This window comes from Pteropus vampyrus, unplaced genomic scaffold, assembly GCF_000151845.1.
Source record: "Pteropus vampyrus isolate Shadow unplaced genomic scaffold, Pvam_2.0 Scaffold39, whole genome shotgun sequence".
NCBI classification, from domain to species: domain Eukaryota; kingdom Metazoa; phylum Chordata; class Mammalia; order Chiroptera; family Pteropodidae; genus Pteropus; species Pteropus vampyrus.
In genome coordinates, this window is record NW_011888820.1 from 10798320 (window position 1) to 10815443 (window position 17124).

A 17124-nucleotide genomic window follows, 5' to 3' on the forward strand; every position below is an offset into this window, starting at 1 on the left:
CCACCAAATCATATAGTTTCTTGCTGTATAGGTGAGGAAACTGAGGCACAGAGAATTAAGTCACTTTTAAGTCAATCAGCTCATTTATGACACATCCAGGATCAGAAGAAACCTGGATTCTTGATCACAATGGCTATCCCCTCTTTCCAGGAAACATACATATAAACGTAATCACAGTATAATGTAAAATTCAGCTAATAAGAGAAATAAGAAATTTCCATGAATAAAAAACAAACATATTTCTAAGTATTTTAGTTGGATGAAATTCAAACACACATACAAACTCAAACAAAAAAGAAAGAGAAACGGATGATAATAAACCTCGTGTACAATAAGAAAACAGGATGGTACACAATGGCTTCCATACATGTTACTTCTACAGTTCCATACATGTTAGCATTTGCCTTGTGCCAGATTTTGAGGAACATATATTATTCTGCAAACATGACTTAGGAGTCTAGGTTTATTTTCTGGGTTTTCAGAGTTTGGAAGAACAGCATTTTTGAAAAAAGCACTGCACAACTAAACCTCTGGTGTAATCCATTTTTAACTTTATTAAGTAGTATACTTAAATGAAATATCTAATATAAAAGAAACTACGAAATCCAGTCATAATGTGATAGGTTGTTGCATACATTTAAAAATTAGTTTTATATTACACGTGTGATTCAGAAGTTTCCTCCTTTGTAAAAAATGAAAATTGACAGATAAAGTTAAATTCATTTCAGATCAGTAACCTCTAATCTCAGAATCTTCCCTGGTCAGGAAATATAGTATTATTTGTAATTTTCTTTAAAATATGACACATCATACATATTATTCCGTAACCATATGTTTATAGTTCTTTTTACTTCAGTACTTCAGATATATATATCTTATTCCTTTTAACTGCTGTGTGACATTTCATAGCATGGATATGCCACATGGACTAAGCTGTCCTCCCTATAATGGTCGTTTAGGTTGTTTCCTATTCATTTTTGCTGTTGTTAACACAAGCAAAATTGTAATGAACATCTTTCTATTTCTTTTCCTGTAGTACATCCATTTTTTTAAACAGCTTTATTGAGGTATAATTTAGATGCTATATAATTTACATGTTTTAAGTGTGTAATTCAATGCTTTTTAGTAAAATTAAAGTGTTGTGCAATCATTGCAATCTAGTTTTAGAATGTTTCTATCTCCCAAAGGGATCCCTAGTGTTCATTTGCAGCTACTCTTTATATTTTGATTCCTAGCACCGGGCAATCATTAATAGATTCACTGTTAAGAAATCTTATTTTTTTTTCAAAATAAGAAATTATTAGCAATCTTCAAATGTTCCTCCAAAAATACCCACATTTTTCTAGGCACTGGAGGTTAGGAGAAAGGAGCAGGTTCTTAATTAAAGGAAGGGGAGCCACTTGTTCTCGAGGAGGAGGAAGACTGTAGTGGGCTGCAGTGGCCTAGGTAACAATACTTTTGGGAAGAAATGATGAGATAATGGATGGCCATGACCATCTTTTATGGCTTGAGAATTTGGCTTGCATTATAAAATCAGAGAAAGTCGAGAACCATATGATTTCACTTATATGTGGGATATAAAACTGAAAGTAACAAACGAACAAGACAAACAAACAAAAACTCACAGACACAGACAACAGTTTAGTGGTTACCAGAGGGAAAGAGAGCAAGGGAGGTAGATAAGAATAAAGGGGGTCAAATATATGGTGATGGAAGGACATTTGGCTTTGAGTGGTGAACACACATGCAATATACAGATGGTGTACTATTTAATTGTACATTTGAAACCTCTATAATTTTATTAACCAATGTCACTCTAATAAATTTAATGAAAAAAAACAAATTTAGTGAAAAAAACAAAACAAAACAGAAAACTCTTGAGGTCATCTTAGAGATTCAGCCCTTTATAGATAAATCAATTGAGGCTCAACTATGTTAAAAAATATGGCCAAAGTCACAGAGATGTCCAGCCTGTAAGTGGATTCTGGAGATTATTTGCCTCTTTACTCTCCTCATTCATAGAGTGATTAAAAAAAAAAAATGAGACTATTAACTCATACTTTTATTTTGCTATATGAGCATAATTCTTTCAAGGAGTTTTTCTACACTTGTATATTTAGTGTTTTAGGTTTACAGGACACAGAATTATGAAAAACAAGAGGACACATACTCTAAGATAGACATAATTGCAACTGCATTATCCAGAACCTATTAGATTGGCATGAGCTCTGAGATGGAAGAAATCTAAGTATAGCACAGTCTTGAAACAGCTGGAAAAATAGTTGGCTTACAGTTAGGATGACTTAGGAACAGTGCCAGAACTCTGTCTTGCAGTAGGAGTGTGAAAGAAGCGACATCATCTCTCAAAGCCTTACCTACGCAGCCTTCTCCATCGGGCCTTCGGGTCATCCCAGGTGGGCAGATACACATGAAGGTGCCTATCAAATTCTTACACATCATGCCTCTAGATTCGCAGTCATGAAGCCCTTCGGCACATTCGTCCAGGTCTATAAAATATTTTTAATAGAAAAAAATATAAAATTTACAGGAGCAGAATATTGTTTAGTACTTTTATGTCACGTTTTTGGTCTTCTGGCTCTTATAATCATATCGTGTGACAGAAAAAAGAGGAACCTAGTCTTCTTCAACTTTTGGCTATATTCTAGATTTATAAGTCTCAGTATTGGTCTTAATGGTAAGAAGTACAGGAAAGGGCAGTTTTTGCTTTAATAAGAACCCAAGAGTATGACAATGGGTGAGCTCCACAACCCATCTTTCCTTCGACTTGACTGGACAGACCGTTAAGTGACTTGTTATCTCTGTATGGAAATCTACCAGCAAAATGCTGTCATAAACATTTCTCTAAAGCTCTAAAAGAAGACAGCTGAGGACAATAAAATCATTAAAATATATATAACCAGAATGGCGAATAAAGTTCCAACTCCTCCCTGGCCCGTGGCCTTACCTTTGCACATTTTCTGGTCTTCCCTGAGGGCGTAGCCAATTGGGCACGTGCATTCATAGGACCCGAAGGTGTTCATGCAGCGGAAAGCACACAGCAGTGGGTTCTGGGCACACTCATTGATATCTGATCAAAGAAATAGGGAGCCATGTGCTCAGCCTAGCATTCTAATTATTTGTTTCAATAAACACTGATGTATTTACTTGGCAGTCATATAGAAAGCAATGGGATACTAGAACTTCCACTTCTGGTATGGAGAACTGGGTACCTAACAAACTCGTCCTCCAGCAAATTACAACTATAAATTCTAGAAATAACTAAAGTAGTTTTTAGTGGTGAGTCGAAACTTGTAAACAACCAACAAGGAATAAATTCTCAATTTTTTTCTTTTTCTGAAATTACCCTGTGGATGGCCACAGTCCTGGAACAGTAGCAGGACCTGGCAGCTAAATTGTTAATAGAAAACTTCCCAGCTTCTGTCCAGAGGAATCGGGAGAGAAAGCCTAAGAGCAGCCCAGGCTGCTGAAAAGTGAAGGGGAACCCCGGAAAGGAGAGGGCCAGAGCTGGAAAAACACTATTACTGTTATGTTTTTTTTTTATAAGGTCAGCCCAAGTTACTGACTTAAACATGCATGTGTAGGGAAAATCAAAGAAGCTAGTCACTAAGGTTTAAAAAGCAGAATTGAAATTTGAACCGTTGTCTTCCACGGGCCTGACAGTCTGCTTTTATGTTCATCCAAGTTAACTGCCTGCTAAGACAAATGCATCAACATTCTTAGAAGTAATATCACTGATTCCACAAGATATCATTCACAATATCCAGGGTATAATCCAAAATTAACCAACATAATGAGGAACCAGAAAAATGTGACCCAATCTCAAGGGAAAAGACAATCAACAGATGCCAACTCTGAGATGATCCAGATGCTAAAATTATCAGACAAGGGCTTTAAACATATATTGTAACTATGCTCATTTAAGTCACAGAAAACATATTTGTGATAAATATAACCATAAATAGGATATCAGAACAACGTAAATAAAAGCTGAGACATGAAAAGCCTTTTCTATGTCAAGAAATGATAAGAAAATTATCACTTGCCTTCACAATTCATCATGGGTCCTGGCTCAAAGCCTTCATTGCAATTGCATTCAAAACTCCCAATAACATTGGTGCATGTACCATTTCCACACGGGTTGCCGATTGAACATTCATCAGTATCTGAAAAAGAAGAATAAGAGAATGCCACAAAATCTGGAGAAGTTTTAGTTTAACAGGAGCATATCATGAATACCCACCTGGCCCTCCCACGTTTCCAGGACCAGTGGCAGGGCACATATGACTATTGCACTCCTCTTGGCCTTGGCTGTCTGGCCTTCATGCAGTGCAGAGGACCCCGAAGGATCAAGTGTGCAATGCTCCGAGACCCAGACAGCTGTGCTTGCCCTAAAAATCACAAACCCAGAGAGGGATGTGGTTTTCTGCTACAAGAGCAGGCGTGGAAACTCGTAAAGTAAAATGGTCTCTTTTCCAGTTAGCGGTTTTGGCAACTGTAAATCGCTAGACACATCAGAGTTTGAATATTTGGTTGATGGCAGAGGCTGGGCAACTCTCTCCATCTTCACATAAACCAGGCCTACTGGAAAATGGAGGATGGGAGAAGAAAGAGCAGTTACCAGCTACTTATCTTGGCTTTGCAAATCCCACCACCACCCAGGGTGCCTGAGAGACCTTTTGCTGAATATGAGAAATAAAATAGAACTTTAAAAATGTGTAATGTAGAGGTAACACTCACCCACACAGCGAACTCCAGTGTAATCAAGGTTGTAACCCATTGGGCATTCACAGCGAAAAGATCCGTCTGTGTTTATACACTGACCATTGGAACAAATGCCTGGGCTCTCGAGACATTCATTGACATCTAAAATACAGAATTGCCCATGAACTTCCTCATATAAAAAGATACGCAAAAGCTGTGTATATCTAGTCAACAGAGACTTAAAATTTCTAAAACATATAAACATTTCTTTTACCAGAGAAATACCTATTTCACATACCACAACAGTCTTATGATAAATGCAACTCATATGATATATAATAAATATTGTATATGTACACTAAATATATACTATATATTACACAGTAAAATTAGCATGATTTATAAAATAAATGTACAATCATTTATTCATATAAAAGGAGACCATAGGAGTAAAATATATCAAACCACACCTTCACGGGTGTCATGGAGACTAGGAACAGTTCCATGGCCATAAGGACACAAGTCCTGGAATGCAACTACGGAGAAAAAATAGAAATTCCCCATTATTGATGAGTCTCAATTATCAGAGAACTTAAGAAATGATTAACAATATACTTGAGTAAGACTTATTTTTCCACTACGGAGCCGTTTTAACAAATCTTTTATTTTACTTTTATGATTTGTTTTGAAAGCAGCACTGAGCATATTTAGAGAAGGTTGCCTGAGCTTGCCCAGCTCCTTCCAGGGTGCCAACTACTAAGGGGTTCTGGTTCTGTTTGCTCACTTACCACTGAGCAGCTAAAGAGCCCCTTCTGCTCATTACACACAGAAGCCATCCCTGACCTAGAGACCAAGCCAGTTTTGAGCTTGCTGGGAATTAGCTTATAATTCAGCTGTGCTAACAAGACCCAGAAGCTCTTGGTCTCTTCCAACAAATGGCCATTGTGCTGACTCAGCTTCTCAGAATTTTATAAGATTCTGAGAGCCCCGCCAGTGATATAATACCCACGTGGGATTCCTGCAGCAATGTGGAATATAATTTTCATCCCTTTCTTGCATCTCCTGCCCTGGGCCTCCCAAATTCATTCCTTTGAAAGCAAATAATACTAATCTTGGGGGGAAAAAAAGTGAAATAACAGGGTAACTATCTGTGTGTACACATGGCGAATACGGAAGTTGAAAAAAGTCCCTCAGATTAGGTTGCTCACTGAACAATGGACATTTAGATATGAGGGGATAATTTTACCCTCGAAATATTCACAAAATACATAATCGAACCAACTTCTGATAAACATTCCCAAACTAGTACAAAGCAGTGTTTTACGTCAGTGCTCTTACCTTCATCATCTTTGGGGCACAGCTCACAGGGGTCCCCCCAGCCCTCTCCCGGCATCTTACTACAGCAGCATTTTGCCTTTGTGGTGTTGAAAGCTTTGGGTACAGAACACTTTCCATTTTCAAAGTTTGTGAAGCAGAAGCTCTGGCGAGTATCTAACCAAGAAAGCAAACATCACAGATCTCCTTACTGATCATTTAGAAAAGATGGAATAATTTGCACAGAACACTCTTTCTGACAGAACCTTTCTCATGGGCTGAGCATATGATGCAGATCAGATTAGCAGTTAAGAGGTCTGGGAACCCTCAACTGCTCATTTCAATTGCCAATTTAAGTTGACCTAATTATTCGAAACAATTAAAATATTTTTATAATGTGCTTGGGAAATTTGAGAAATCATGCTCAATATTAAAATGATTTCTATATCTCTTTTTCCATTGTTGCACTGCAGCCTAAAAAACAAGCTAGGTAACTTTCAGCAAGTTAAGTCACATCAAAAACAACTCATATACCAATGTACAAACAAATCTATGCCAACAAAAAAATGAAAACAGTGAAACAAAATAAGAATTTTTCTCTTAGTACGAAATAAAAAAACATAGAAACAGAGTCAATAATTCAAAGTACCTTAAAAATTGTCCAGTGCATATACTTTTAAGACCTACATTTTTCACTTACATATGATGCATTTGCCACATACGTGGACTTTGCAGTGCCAAACACTAGCATGTTGGTTTACTGTCCAGCTTTGAAGTTTCTAAGGGCAAGTTACTACAGGGAAGTCATTCCAAAGCTTACCGAAGCACCTCCGTCCATTATCGGACAATACAAAGCCAGGGGGGCAGATGCACTGGAAGCCGCCAGGAGTGTTGGTGCAGGAACCGAAAAGACAGATGTTGGGATCTTCGTCACATTCATTTATATCTGCAGAACAGCAGGAGAATTTATTTGTTTAATCAAATCATTACTCTGCTCAAAATAAATAATTTGTTCATACTACAATAGTCCACTAGCCATTGGATATTTAATATGAAATGAGATTAAGTACATGTCTTACTTATTCTTTAAAAGCAAACTATTATTGCTTCAAAAGTCAAAGACTATATCTAGTTTCAACCAACCGTATGCCCCAGCTCCCTGCACTTCATCCTTAGGGGTATATGCATATCTATCCGCCTCTCTGAAATGACCAGGTCAATGTCTCACAGGCACTGTGGGCTCAGCAGGTCTCCTCCTTCTCTGATGCTCCTCTCAGCGACCCAAGTTGGGATCCTGGAATCATCGTTATTCCTTATCCTGACCTTTAACCTCCACATGCAAGTAGCATGTGGCCTGTCAATTCTGCCTCCTCTGTCCATTCAAACTCAACATCATTTGCCACAAGATTGCCATAAATCTCCTAATTGACTACAGTATCTCCCTCTCTTCCTACTGTCTTTCAAAAACACATATCTATTTGAAAATCTTTGCCTATGAAACTAGGAGGACTGACATGTTTTGAGAATTTCATCATTCTCACCTCAAGCCAGAATAGTTCCTTCCTTAAAATAAGTAAGGATTCCCTACCAGTGATGTTTGGCCTTTTTTCATTGGAAGTGCTTATTTCATGGGTTATTTTAACTAACTAAATAAACATTACACAATTCCAGGCACATTAGAATGTAAGCTCCATGAGGAAGTGACGTATCTGTCTGTCTGGATCACTGTTACCCCTTCAGCTTAGTCTAGCATAGTTTCTGGCACATATTATGTTCTCAATTTATATTTGCAGAATTTTTATGAGTGAGTATATCACATCCTTTCTGAAAAAAACCCGCAATGCTCCACCCTACTGGCCATTCGATGCCCCTTAGCATGCTTGTGTCACTTGTCTTTTCAAATGGACTTCTTTGTTCCATTCCCTCCTTTAATTAGTAAATTCCTATCCAACATTTAAGAGCCATCTCAAATGTCACCAATCCTTTGTGATGGGCTTCTTTGACACGCCATCCTCTCACCACGACCATCATTATTCATTGTGTTCTCACATCCTGAACATACCTACAGGACAGTGTCTGTCACACTGGATCATAAGGATAGTTTTATAAAACAGGTTTACTTACAAAACATGGCTTTTCTGTTAGGTAGTAAGTTATGTGAAGGCAAGGACTATATTTTTTATTTCCAGCACCTAAAAAGTGCTGTGTTTTCTGTAATGTCCACTAAATGTTGGAATGGATTTGTGTGTGTGTGTGTGTGTGTATACATATGTATACGTATGTGTTTGTTTGTGAGTGTGCTGGGAAGCATTTCATCTAGGAAAAATTGGTAGTAGAGATCCTAGTCTCTACTAGGAAATATTCTTATATAAAGTTAATTAAAAACCAATTTTTGAGAGATGTAAAACAGTGGTGTTGCTAACAATGGAAAAATAAAATATTTCTGAAGTTTTAATAAGGTAACTGAATCATAGATATTTTTCACTAAGAGAAAAGGTAGTTGAATCTTTTTGATACAAAGAAACATGTATTTCTATGGATGACACACTGCTAACTGTGGATTGTTTCACAAAGGGATGGGTCATAGGGATGACAAAGAACTGAGGTTAAATATGAAAAAAGAAAACGGAAGAAAGGATCTTAAACTTAATTTTTCAATAAATTTATTACTAAGCTGTTTCTAGTATTTTTTTTAGTATTAAAAACACTAGACAATATTACAATATTACTTATCAGACAGAAAAGGGAAAAGATAGATATAAAGACCAAATTGGAATGATGAGGTATACCAATTGTATGTTATTATATGGTCTGAAAATAATTTGATGGAGTAAACTGTTTCTTTCAGTTCTGTCTATATGTCTCTTAAATGTGAACAGCAGAACTACACAGAATTTTTTTAAAAAAAACTGGATAACATGAAGGCGAAAAACCCCTTAGTAATCACACTAAGATGCTGGTGCTTCTGAATTTCAACAAGACTGTAAAAAATAATTTGTATCAAAGTGAAATAAAGTAACTGTAAAAAGGTCGGCCTTCATCATGTCCACCAGGAAATTCTGGGACCCAGTTTTGATGTGGTTACAAATGTTCTTGTAAGCTGGAAGAGTTTCAACAGAAAAAAACATCTGTTATGACAAATGGATTAATATTTTCTGTTTTGACATGAGGCCTTCCCAAGGAAAAAAAGTCTCAACAGAGCTGTCAAGATTTTCTGCCTCACATTTCTAAGACTCTGGACACCTTTAATAGCTGTTTTAAAATTGGTTGCCAAAGATTACAATTTTTGTAGACACTCTTTAAATTCAACAGAAAGTCTCTGTTGACATTTGGAAAAAAGATTAGAGAACGCTGAATATTCTTTAACTAGTGTAAGATTTCTGTTAATGAAAAATCCCACATCCCTAAATTCTGTATTCCCACCACTCCTTCTTCAAATCATTTCTGATGGTCCAATAAAACAGATGTAGGTAGCTGTATGTTTAATTCCTTGGGTCAGTATGCCTGCGGTGGTTTGGATTTAGTAGACTTCCATAGAGTCAGTACCAGGTCTTACTATACTGAACAGCTCATGAACCTCAGAATGAAAGTTAGCCTTACCGATACAGTTCTCGCTTTTTACTTCATACCCCGGGGGACAGATGCATCTGAAAGATCCCTCCAGATTCTGACAGGTACCAGGAGAACAAGAGCCGGGAAGGGCAACACACTCATTAGTATCTTTGAAGAGAAACGAGAGAAAAAAATGATTCAAATATGAGGAACTTGTTGCCCTCTGATCTGCCAGGTCACTATGGACTAATATGTGCTGAGAGTCTCTTTTGACATCTTGGGTATTACTCGTTTGGCAAGAGGCTAATTTTCTTGCTTTGTTTCCTTTGCCTATGTTTGCTGAGACATGGACAGCTTCAAGGTCTGTCCCAGTAAAACACTGTACACAAGTCATTTCCAATTGTTAGTTTTGACCTTAAGGAATATTTTCCACTATATCTTAACTTGGTCATGTGATCAGATAATCAAATGAAATGCAAAAGAGTCCTTAAATGGGGGTTGAGGAAGAGTCACATCAATAATTTACAAAATGAAACAACATAAGGAATGTTTATTGTTTAGATACTTACCTATACAGTTCTTGCCATCTGGAGTAAGTTCATAACCTTCATTACATAAACACTTGAAGGAGCCAATTTCATTAAAACACCGTCCATTTCTGCACACTTGACCAAAAAAGGAACTGCACTCATCGATGTCTGCAAGCAAACAGGTGTTAGCTTTTCAGAGAGAACTCTCACAGATATATTGTGTTACGACTTGCAATTAAAAACATTTAATGGTACACATTTACAAAAGCCTTACACTACAATTCCTCATCATAGAGAAAAAAGGCTCATATCATAAGTATCATGTGACTTATCGGTATCAAGTTCACATCGATCACTACTGTATTTCAACCATAAGGGCACATTTTTGATATTAATATAACTCAGAAATTTATAAACACATAAAAATTGAAGGTTTCAGGTGAAGCTTTCCATTCTTTCAAATTGAAAAAAATATTTACTTTATTTTTTTATTTTTCCAGAGGCAGAAGTATATATGAATTTAACTTGACTGCGTAGTTTGCAGGTGACTTTACCTGGAGATAAGCTGACTTTATTCAAAAGACAAATAACGGAGTATATTAAATACAAAAAAAAATCAATTATATTAAAAAGACTTCAGAATTGCTGACATGTTTCGCTGACAGAATACAGAATTTGAAAAAAAATCTTTTAGTGTTAGATTTTCAGTTAAGCTTAGAGTTGCCTTCATCTGAGTAATTTTCTGGGTTGTTTGAAGATTGTACTTTGATCAGAGTCATATTCGTGTCTTTAGTTCTCCCTGGCTGTTTAAAGGGCCTGACGAACTATAGACAAGAAGGTAGTAGTTGACTAAAATGTTCAATTAGCTCTAAAATTTTCTCAGTTTCAGAATTTTGAAAAACAAAACTGAAAGGAAGATACATTGGGTTAACTGTTAAGAAGGTAGTTTTGAGCTGTGATGGTCCCGTAATGGGAGAAAGCCTGAGTTACTTTCACATACCTCATAGGATCACGTAAATTAAGAGATGTTACATTGTAAAGCACAGATCAGTGCTTGGCACACGGTAAACAAGAAATACTGTCATCCATCGTTGTCATTTCTCTCCCTATCTCCTTCACCAAACACAGGCATCCCCACCCTCTCAACCCCCATTCGCTAGCAATTCTTATTTCAATCAATGTCTGTTAGGGACAAAGGCTATAAAACCCTGTACCACACCTAGGAGACAGTTTTATTTTCCACTATAAACCTACGGTTGGTCACAGAGATCAAATGGGCTTCTGAGGGGTGACTTCGAATCCCAGTCACCATATGCTGCTTCTGTGGGAAAAGGCTTCCCTGGCTTTAACAACACAGTTTCAACACACATGTTTCTAAGTTGGGGACTGTCAGTATTTGTATAAAAGTCAAGAATGGATTATATGAAATACTTGTAATAACAGTGAAACAATGACTGGTCTATCCTTGATCCCGTCTAAGGGGTAAAAATAATCTCAACCCATAAAGCAGTCCCAATACATTTACTATCTATCACTTTCACGGCCTCTCCCCGAGTCGACTGGTTGCCTGAGAGAACTCAACGCAGCAGATGGTTTTGTTATTACTTAAGCCAATACTAAGGCTTTTAGTTGACTAGAAATTAGTCAATGATACTACATTCCTTTTGGCATACATTTGCAATTTTAACAATAAAAATATTTATTCTTTGGCTTTATGTTTTATTTCAGTGTATTGTGTGGAAAGGAAATAGAAGCAATAGAAGACTGAACGAGTACTTACCCAGACAATCGTTATTATGAGTAAGTTCAAATCCCGGGTAGCAGAGACAGTTATAGGACCCAACAGTGTTTTTACAAGTCCCATTTCCACACGGATGCCGCTCACACTCGTCTACATCTGCAGAGGAACATTGGGTCAAAGCATCCCACTTTTAACCAGAAAAACAGCCTACTAAACATCCACATTATTTTAAACTACTGACTGACTTAGCTTTTCCTTTTTCAATGCTAAGAACCCATATTTACTCAAGGGAAATAACTATGAAGTAGAGAAAACTCTAAATTATAAAATTATAAGGAAAAAAAGTGCTGTTTAATGATCTACAAGCACAAAAATCACTCAGACCCAGGCTAGGCAAGCATTCTCTTAGTGGAGATGTTTTAATGAAATAGTTTCCTTGATAACTGTAAGGAAACCAATCTTTTGAAAAACTGAAACAATTTGTTCTATTAAGCATTGTAAACATTCCCCCAAGAATGTATATACCTTAATTTTATCAGCACAACAAAGATAAACTTTAGTTTCCTAAATTTTATGAGTCAGTGGAATCTAAACTGAAGAAGTCTATTAGAACTCAATATTACTAGACTTTGAAAAAAAATGAAAATATTAAGAAACTATTTAGAGAAGTCATCCTCATATAAGAGAGCAGATTCCCTAGACCGTGAATTCTAGAATTCTAGGCTGCTGAAACTCTTCTAACTATGCAAAAAAAAAAAAGAAAAAAAAAGGTATTATTCCTTAGGAAGAAAGTTTTGTTTTAAGATAGGTGTTATTGAAGAATTTAGCTGACTTTTGTCATGGATAATTTGTTAGGATTGAGGGAAGATTTTCCTCATATAAATTCCCAATCCATTAATCTCATATATATTTTAGCAATTTATATTCTCTCCCTCAGAGAGCATAGCCAGGAGAAGCATATATAAGCAAGGATCCTCAGAAAGTCCCTGCAAATAGGGCCAGCATTCCCGAGAGAATGTTTCCGACCACCATGGGAGAAGTCCTTTCGGGCGCCCTTAGGAGGCAATGGGAGATGGGATGTCCTCGTGGTAAAAACATAACGTAAAACTAGTTTTGGAGTCCTGCGGTACTGAAACCAGACTTGCTATTCATGTAGATAGTTTCTTGAATACCAAAGGAGTAGATGCACAACTTTAGCTTTTTCTAAACTGAGAAATGCTAATTATAATTAGCTAAGTTTTAAATTTGATTTTCCTCCTTCAAGTGCAAAACATGAAGTCTTTGGGCAGAGGTAGAGCCAGTGGCTGACATCAGATTTAAGGAGTTACGCTGAGTTCCAAAGCGTCCGGCCCATCTGCTTTTGAAATCTTACTACTCGTCAGCTCAGCAAATACTTAGTGAACACTACTACTATTTAACTAACGATTATATTAGCTACTGGGACTTTTTAAAGAGTTTTGCTACATTTGCTTCTAAAAATTGTTTTTAAAAGTTAAAACACAAAAGAAGCACACAAATCTCACGCGTTCAATGATTTTTGGGAAAAAGTGTGTGTGTGTGAGTGTGTGTGTGTGCGTGTGTGTGTGTGTAGGTTTTCCTTATGGTAGAAGTTTAGAAAACCTGAAAAATCATTTCCTAATATCTTTATGGTGGCAATGTGTGTGTACACACACACACACACACACACACACACATATGCACATGAATATTCATTTCAATACTGTCATCCTTACTACTTCTTTGCATTTATTTATACATTTGAAAGGCTTTCTGGAGTGGGAACAGAGAGGGGCAGAGGGCAGCTGGTACTGTGGTGACTTCCATATATGCTGAGTGTCCCCAGAGTATAGTTAAGCATGTGAAAGTCATCTGGGGAAAAATGTTGTGAACACTAAACTGAGGGACATATTGTGTAGTGTGTCCCTGCTTGCAAATTTTGCATTGAATTAAACCAAAACCAGTTTAACACAGTTAACTTTTTGCAGGACTGTTTCTGAAAGGGCCATGGTAGTTACTGCGGCAATGACTGAACTGTGTGTGATCTCTGGATGCTCAGCCCCACTTCACCCGCTAGAACTAATGTTCTCCTCTTACCCATGCACATGGTCTGGTCCTGAGACGCCTTAAAGCCATTGTGGCAGATGCACTGGTAACTTCCTTGCAAATCAACACACAGGCCATGACTACAAACATTAGGAATTTCTAAACATTCATTGCGATCTAAAACAAAATAAAACACATGGGATACATATCTGATTTTTATTAAGATTCCTTCATTCTTTCACAGACGTGTTTCTATAACCTGCTGTTAATTAATATAGACAGGCTGAAAATGAACCATAACAATAGGCAAATCAAAATAAAGCAAGTCTTTAAAGTATCCAAGTCTCTTTCTTTTAAAATCATGCAATTTATATGTGTTAATTGGTATCTCAAAGATACGATTTTATTTTAGGGTTAATCCTAGGAAAATCCACTGGAAAAAAAATCCTCTTTTCTGAACAAAATAATCTAAAATACATGGTGAAGCAGGTTCAATATGAATGAATAGACTTATTCAGAACATCTTTTCGGAATTATCTTTGAAAATATTTTTAATAGAAAAGCATGGACAATTTTTTAGCGTAGGAAATGTGAAAAATGTTGTGCTCAGTGCCAAAGGATGAGTCAGGCCCCTTACCCACACAGGCTCCGTTGGGTGAGAGTTTGAAACCCGCAGCACATTCACAGCGGTAACTGCCAGGGCTATTGATGCAGTCTGCATTTCGCTGGCACAGATTATCGCCATTGCTGCATTCATCGATATCTGAAAGAGTAACACTTCCATTTAAAAATTTTATTACTGCATTAGTATTATATTCACTTAACCAGTTTGGTGACTGATTCTGAAATACTGAGGAAGAAACAGTAAAAATCAGGAAACTTTCTAAAACTCATTTCTGTCTACCAAACTGTTTTGGCTAAAGGTGATACACACATCATTCAGATTACCTTCACAGACCAGGAGCAGGTCATTGTAACTGAATCCAGTAGGGCACTCACAGCGGAAACTGCCAATCTGGTTGATGCACACGCCATTTGCACAAATGCCTGGAATCTCTTTACATTCATCAATGTCTGAAATTGAACAGACTTGGTTAAGTATATGTGGTTCAGCTTAATGTATTTACCATAAAACCTTGACTAACGCTATGTGTACACTGGAATGAGAACACACACTCAGCGTCACAAAAATCAGTTCTATACCGGGATGAGTGATTTTGTGGTTCATGAAAGCATACAGACCATAAAATAGAGTACTTCCTTTAAACAGTGATGGGAAATGTAAGGAGCTGAGCAAATATGCCAAGAGATTTTAGTGTCAATGTAGCAAATGAACTTCAAGGGAACCAAGCCTCCTTTTCAAGTTATGCATCTGGCTCCCCTAACTGCTGCTACTCATCTGATAAAAGAAGATGTGTTTTCTTTATTTTATATACTTTGTTGTATATGCATTGCTAATAGAGACTTGAATTTTTATTACTTGTTTAATCTTCGAGGAAGAAAAGTAGAATGAGCAATAGAAAGTACATTTAGAAGTAACATATAATTAATAATCTTGCGAATTCATCAGTAGATCAACAGAAAGGGATACTGCAAAAATATACCCAAAACTTAAACATATACTTATGAAAACAGCAACTAAAGGTTAAAATAAGGGGGATTATTTAGAATTATGTAATATCATATTCATGATAAGGAAAACTAGAGTTTTAGCTTGACACATATAAAATCTTAAGATAGTCACATAACTATCAAAACTCAATCATCAGGCTATGCTGATAGATTATTATTATTAACACTTGATTAGAGTCTATAAATATGTTATCTCTTTCTTGTCTACGTTAGGTCAGAATCCAGATTACTATATTTTATGGTATTTCAAATTTTAAAAACACTGAATAGATTTTTACAAAATGCTACATATATATATTAAAATAAACATAATCTGGAAAAACTCACCAACAGCTTTTCCTGTGTGAATGTCAAAGGTGAATCCAGGAATATTTCCACATATGGTTTTAAAGTCAGCTTTAAAATAAAAACAAAGTAAATACACTCTTAAAATTTTCAAACTCCTTTAAAATAACATTTTACATAGTATTACTTTCACTGACAAATATATTTTATATTATTCACAACCAGACTTTTTAATTTCAATTATATTTATATGACAACAATGCCAGCTCCTCGATCCAAGGGGCAGATCTCAGCATTCTTTACTATTATTATTGTTGTCATTACTTTTTACTGCTCTGCAATTATTAGCTTTTTACTGCTCAGCAATTAAAAGATAAATAAATCATTATAAGATTCAAAATATCTTTTTTAGGCACATAAATTCTTTTTTCCTCTTCATATGCAGAGCTTTAAAAATGAGTCAATTTAAACAGACTGAAAAACCAGATTAGAGTACAAATTTAAAAGGGGATTATGAATTGCACAAAGGTATGGGCATAAAAAAATAATTCTGTAGTGGTCAAACATATTAATGATGAATAATGAATGAGACATGAATTTTGTCTTTTCTTAAAACATAAATGTTTATTTGTTAGAATGTGAAATTTGAGGCACCAAAAATAATGCATCATAGAATAAAATAGAGACAGTGAGAGTTACTCCTATACATAATTCACCAAACTAAGAGACATTAAAAAAATACTAATTTTTATGAAGCAGATTGTTTCTGATGCCACTACTGCACAACTGAGTAAAACTCATGAAAACAGTATTAAGTAAAACACATACATACACTACTCCAAGTGCTATCAGGGGAGGGACTTTGTATATTTCATCCACCAATATTCACTGAGCATCCAAAACATATAGAGAGGTACGAGAGGTACAAAATAGATGCTCAGTTTAATGGTTTCCAACTTCCTGGCAATGTACGAACTGTAATTTATATACATCATCTCATCTAACCGTCACTATAATCATATGAATTAATCACTGTAGTTATTTACTATCCTTATTTTATATATGAGGGATCAGTTTCAGAAAGGATAAATAATCTACATAAGTTCAGACAATAAGTGGCAGAGCTTCAATTTAAATACAGAATTGTCTCTCAAACCTAAGCCCTTTACTTCCTCTTAAAAAAAAGTGGTATTTCATTCTACAAACCAGTGATCTTAAATTCCTAATTGATGGAATTTTTAAATTAGAGAACTGTAAAAATGTTTCTACTTGATTTTTCAAAACAAAACTATGGCAATGGAGCTT

The 17124-nt window shown here is 36.1% G+C and overlaps 1 protein-coding gene across 1 annotated transcript in view; it reads right to left on the reverse strand.

Annotated features, from left to right (window-relative positions):
* The window catches only part of FBN2 (fibrillin 2), a 249568-nt gene that overhangs the window by 23112 nt on the left and 209332 nt on the right, over nucleotides 1-17124 (reverse strand). Inside the window, exons 41-54 of the mRNA XM_011358347.2 lie at nucleotides 15862-15930; nucleotides 14851-14976; nucleotides 14540-14665; nucleotides 13954-14079; nucleotides 11899-12015; nucleotides 10158-10286; nucleotides 9637-9756; nucleotides 6857-6982; nucleotides 6061-6213; nucleotides 5193-5258; nucleotides 4759-4884; nucleotides 4065-4184; nucleotides 2966-3088; nucleotides 2376-2507 (exon numbers count right to left, since the gene is read on the reverse strand). Of these exons, the coding sequence (XP_011356649.1) occupies nucleotides 2376-2507; nucleotides 2966-3088; nucleotides 4065-4184; nucleotides 4759-4884; nucleotides 5193-5258; nucleotides 6061-6213; nucleotides 6857-6982; nucleotides 9637-9756; nucleotides 10158-10286; nucleotides 11899-12015; nucleotides 13954-14079; nucleotides 14540-14665; nucleotides 14851-14976; nucleotides 15862-15930 (1659 nt within the window). The remainder of the gene's footprint in view (nucleotides 1-2375; nucleotides 2508-2965; nucleotides 3089-4064; nucleotides 4185-4758; nucleotides 4885-5192; nucleotides 5259-6060; nucleotides 6214-6856; nucleotides 6983-9636; nucleotides 9757-10157; nucleotides 10287-11898; nucleotides 12016-13953; nucleotides 14080-14539; nucleotides 14666-14850; nucleotides 14977-15861; nucleotides 15931-17124) is intronic.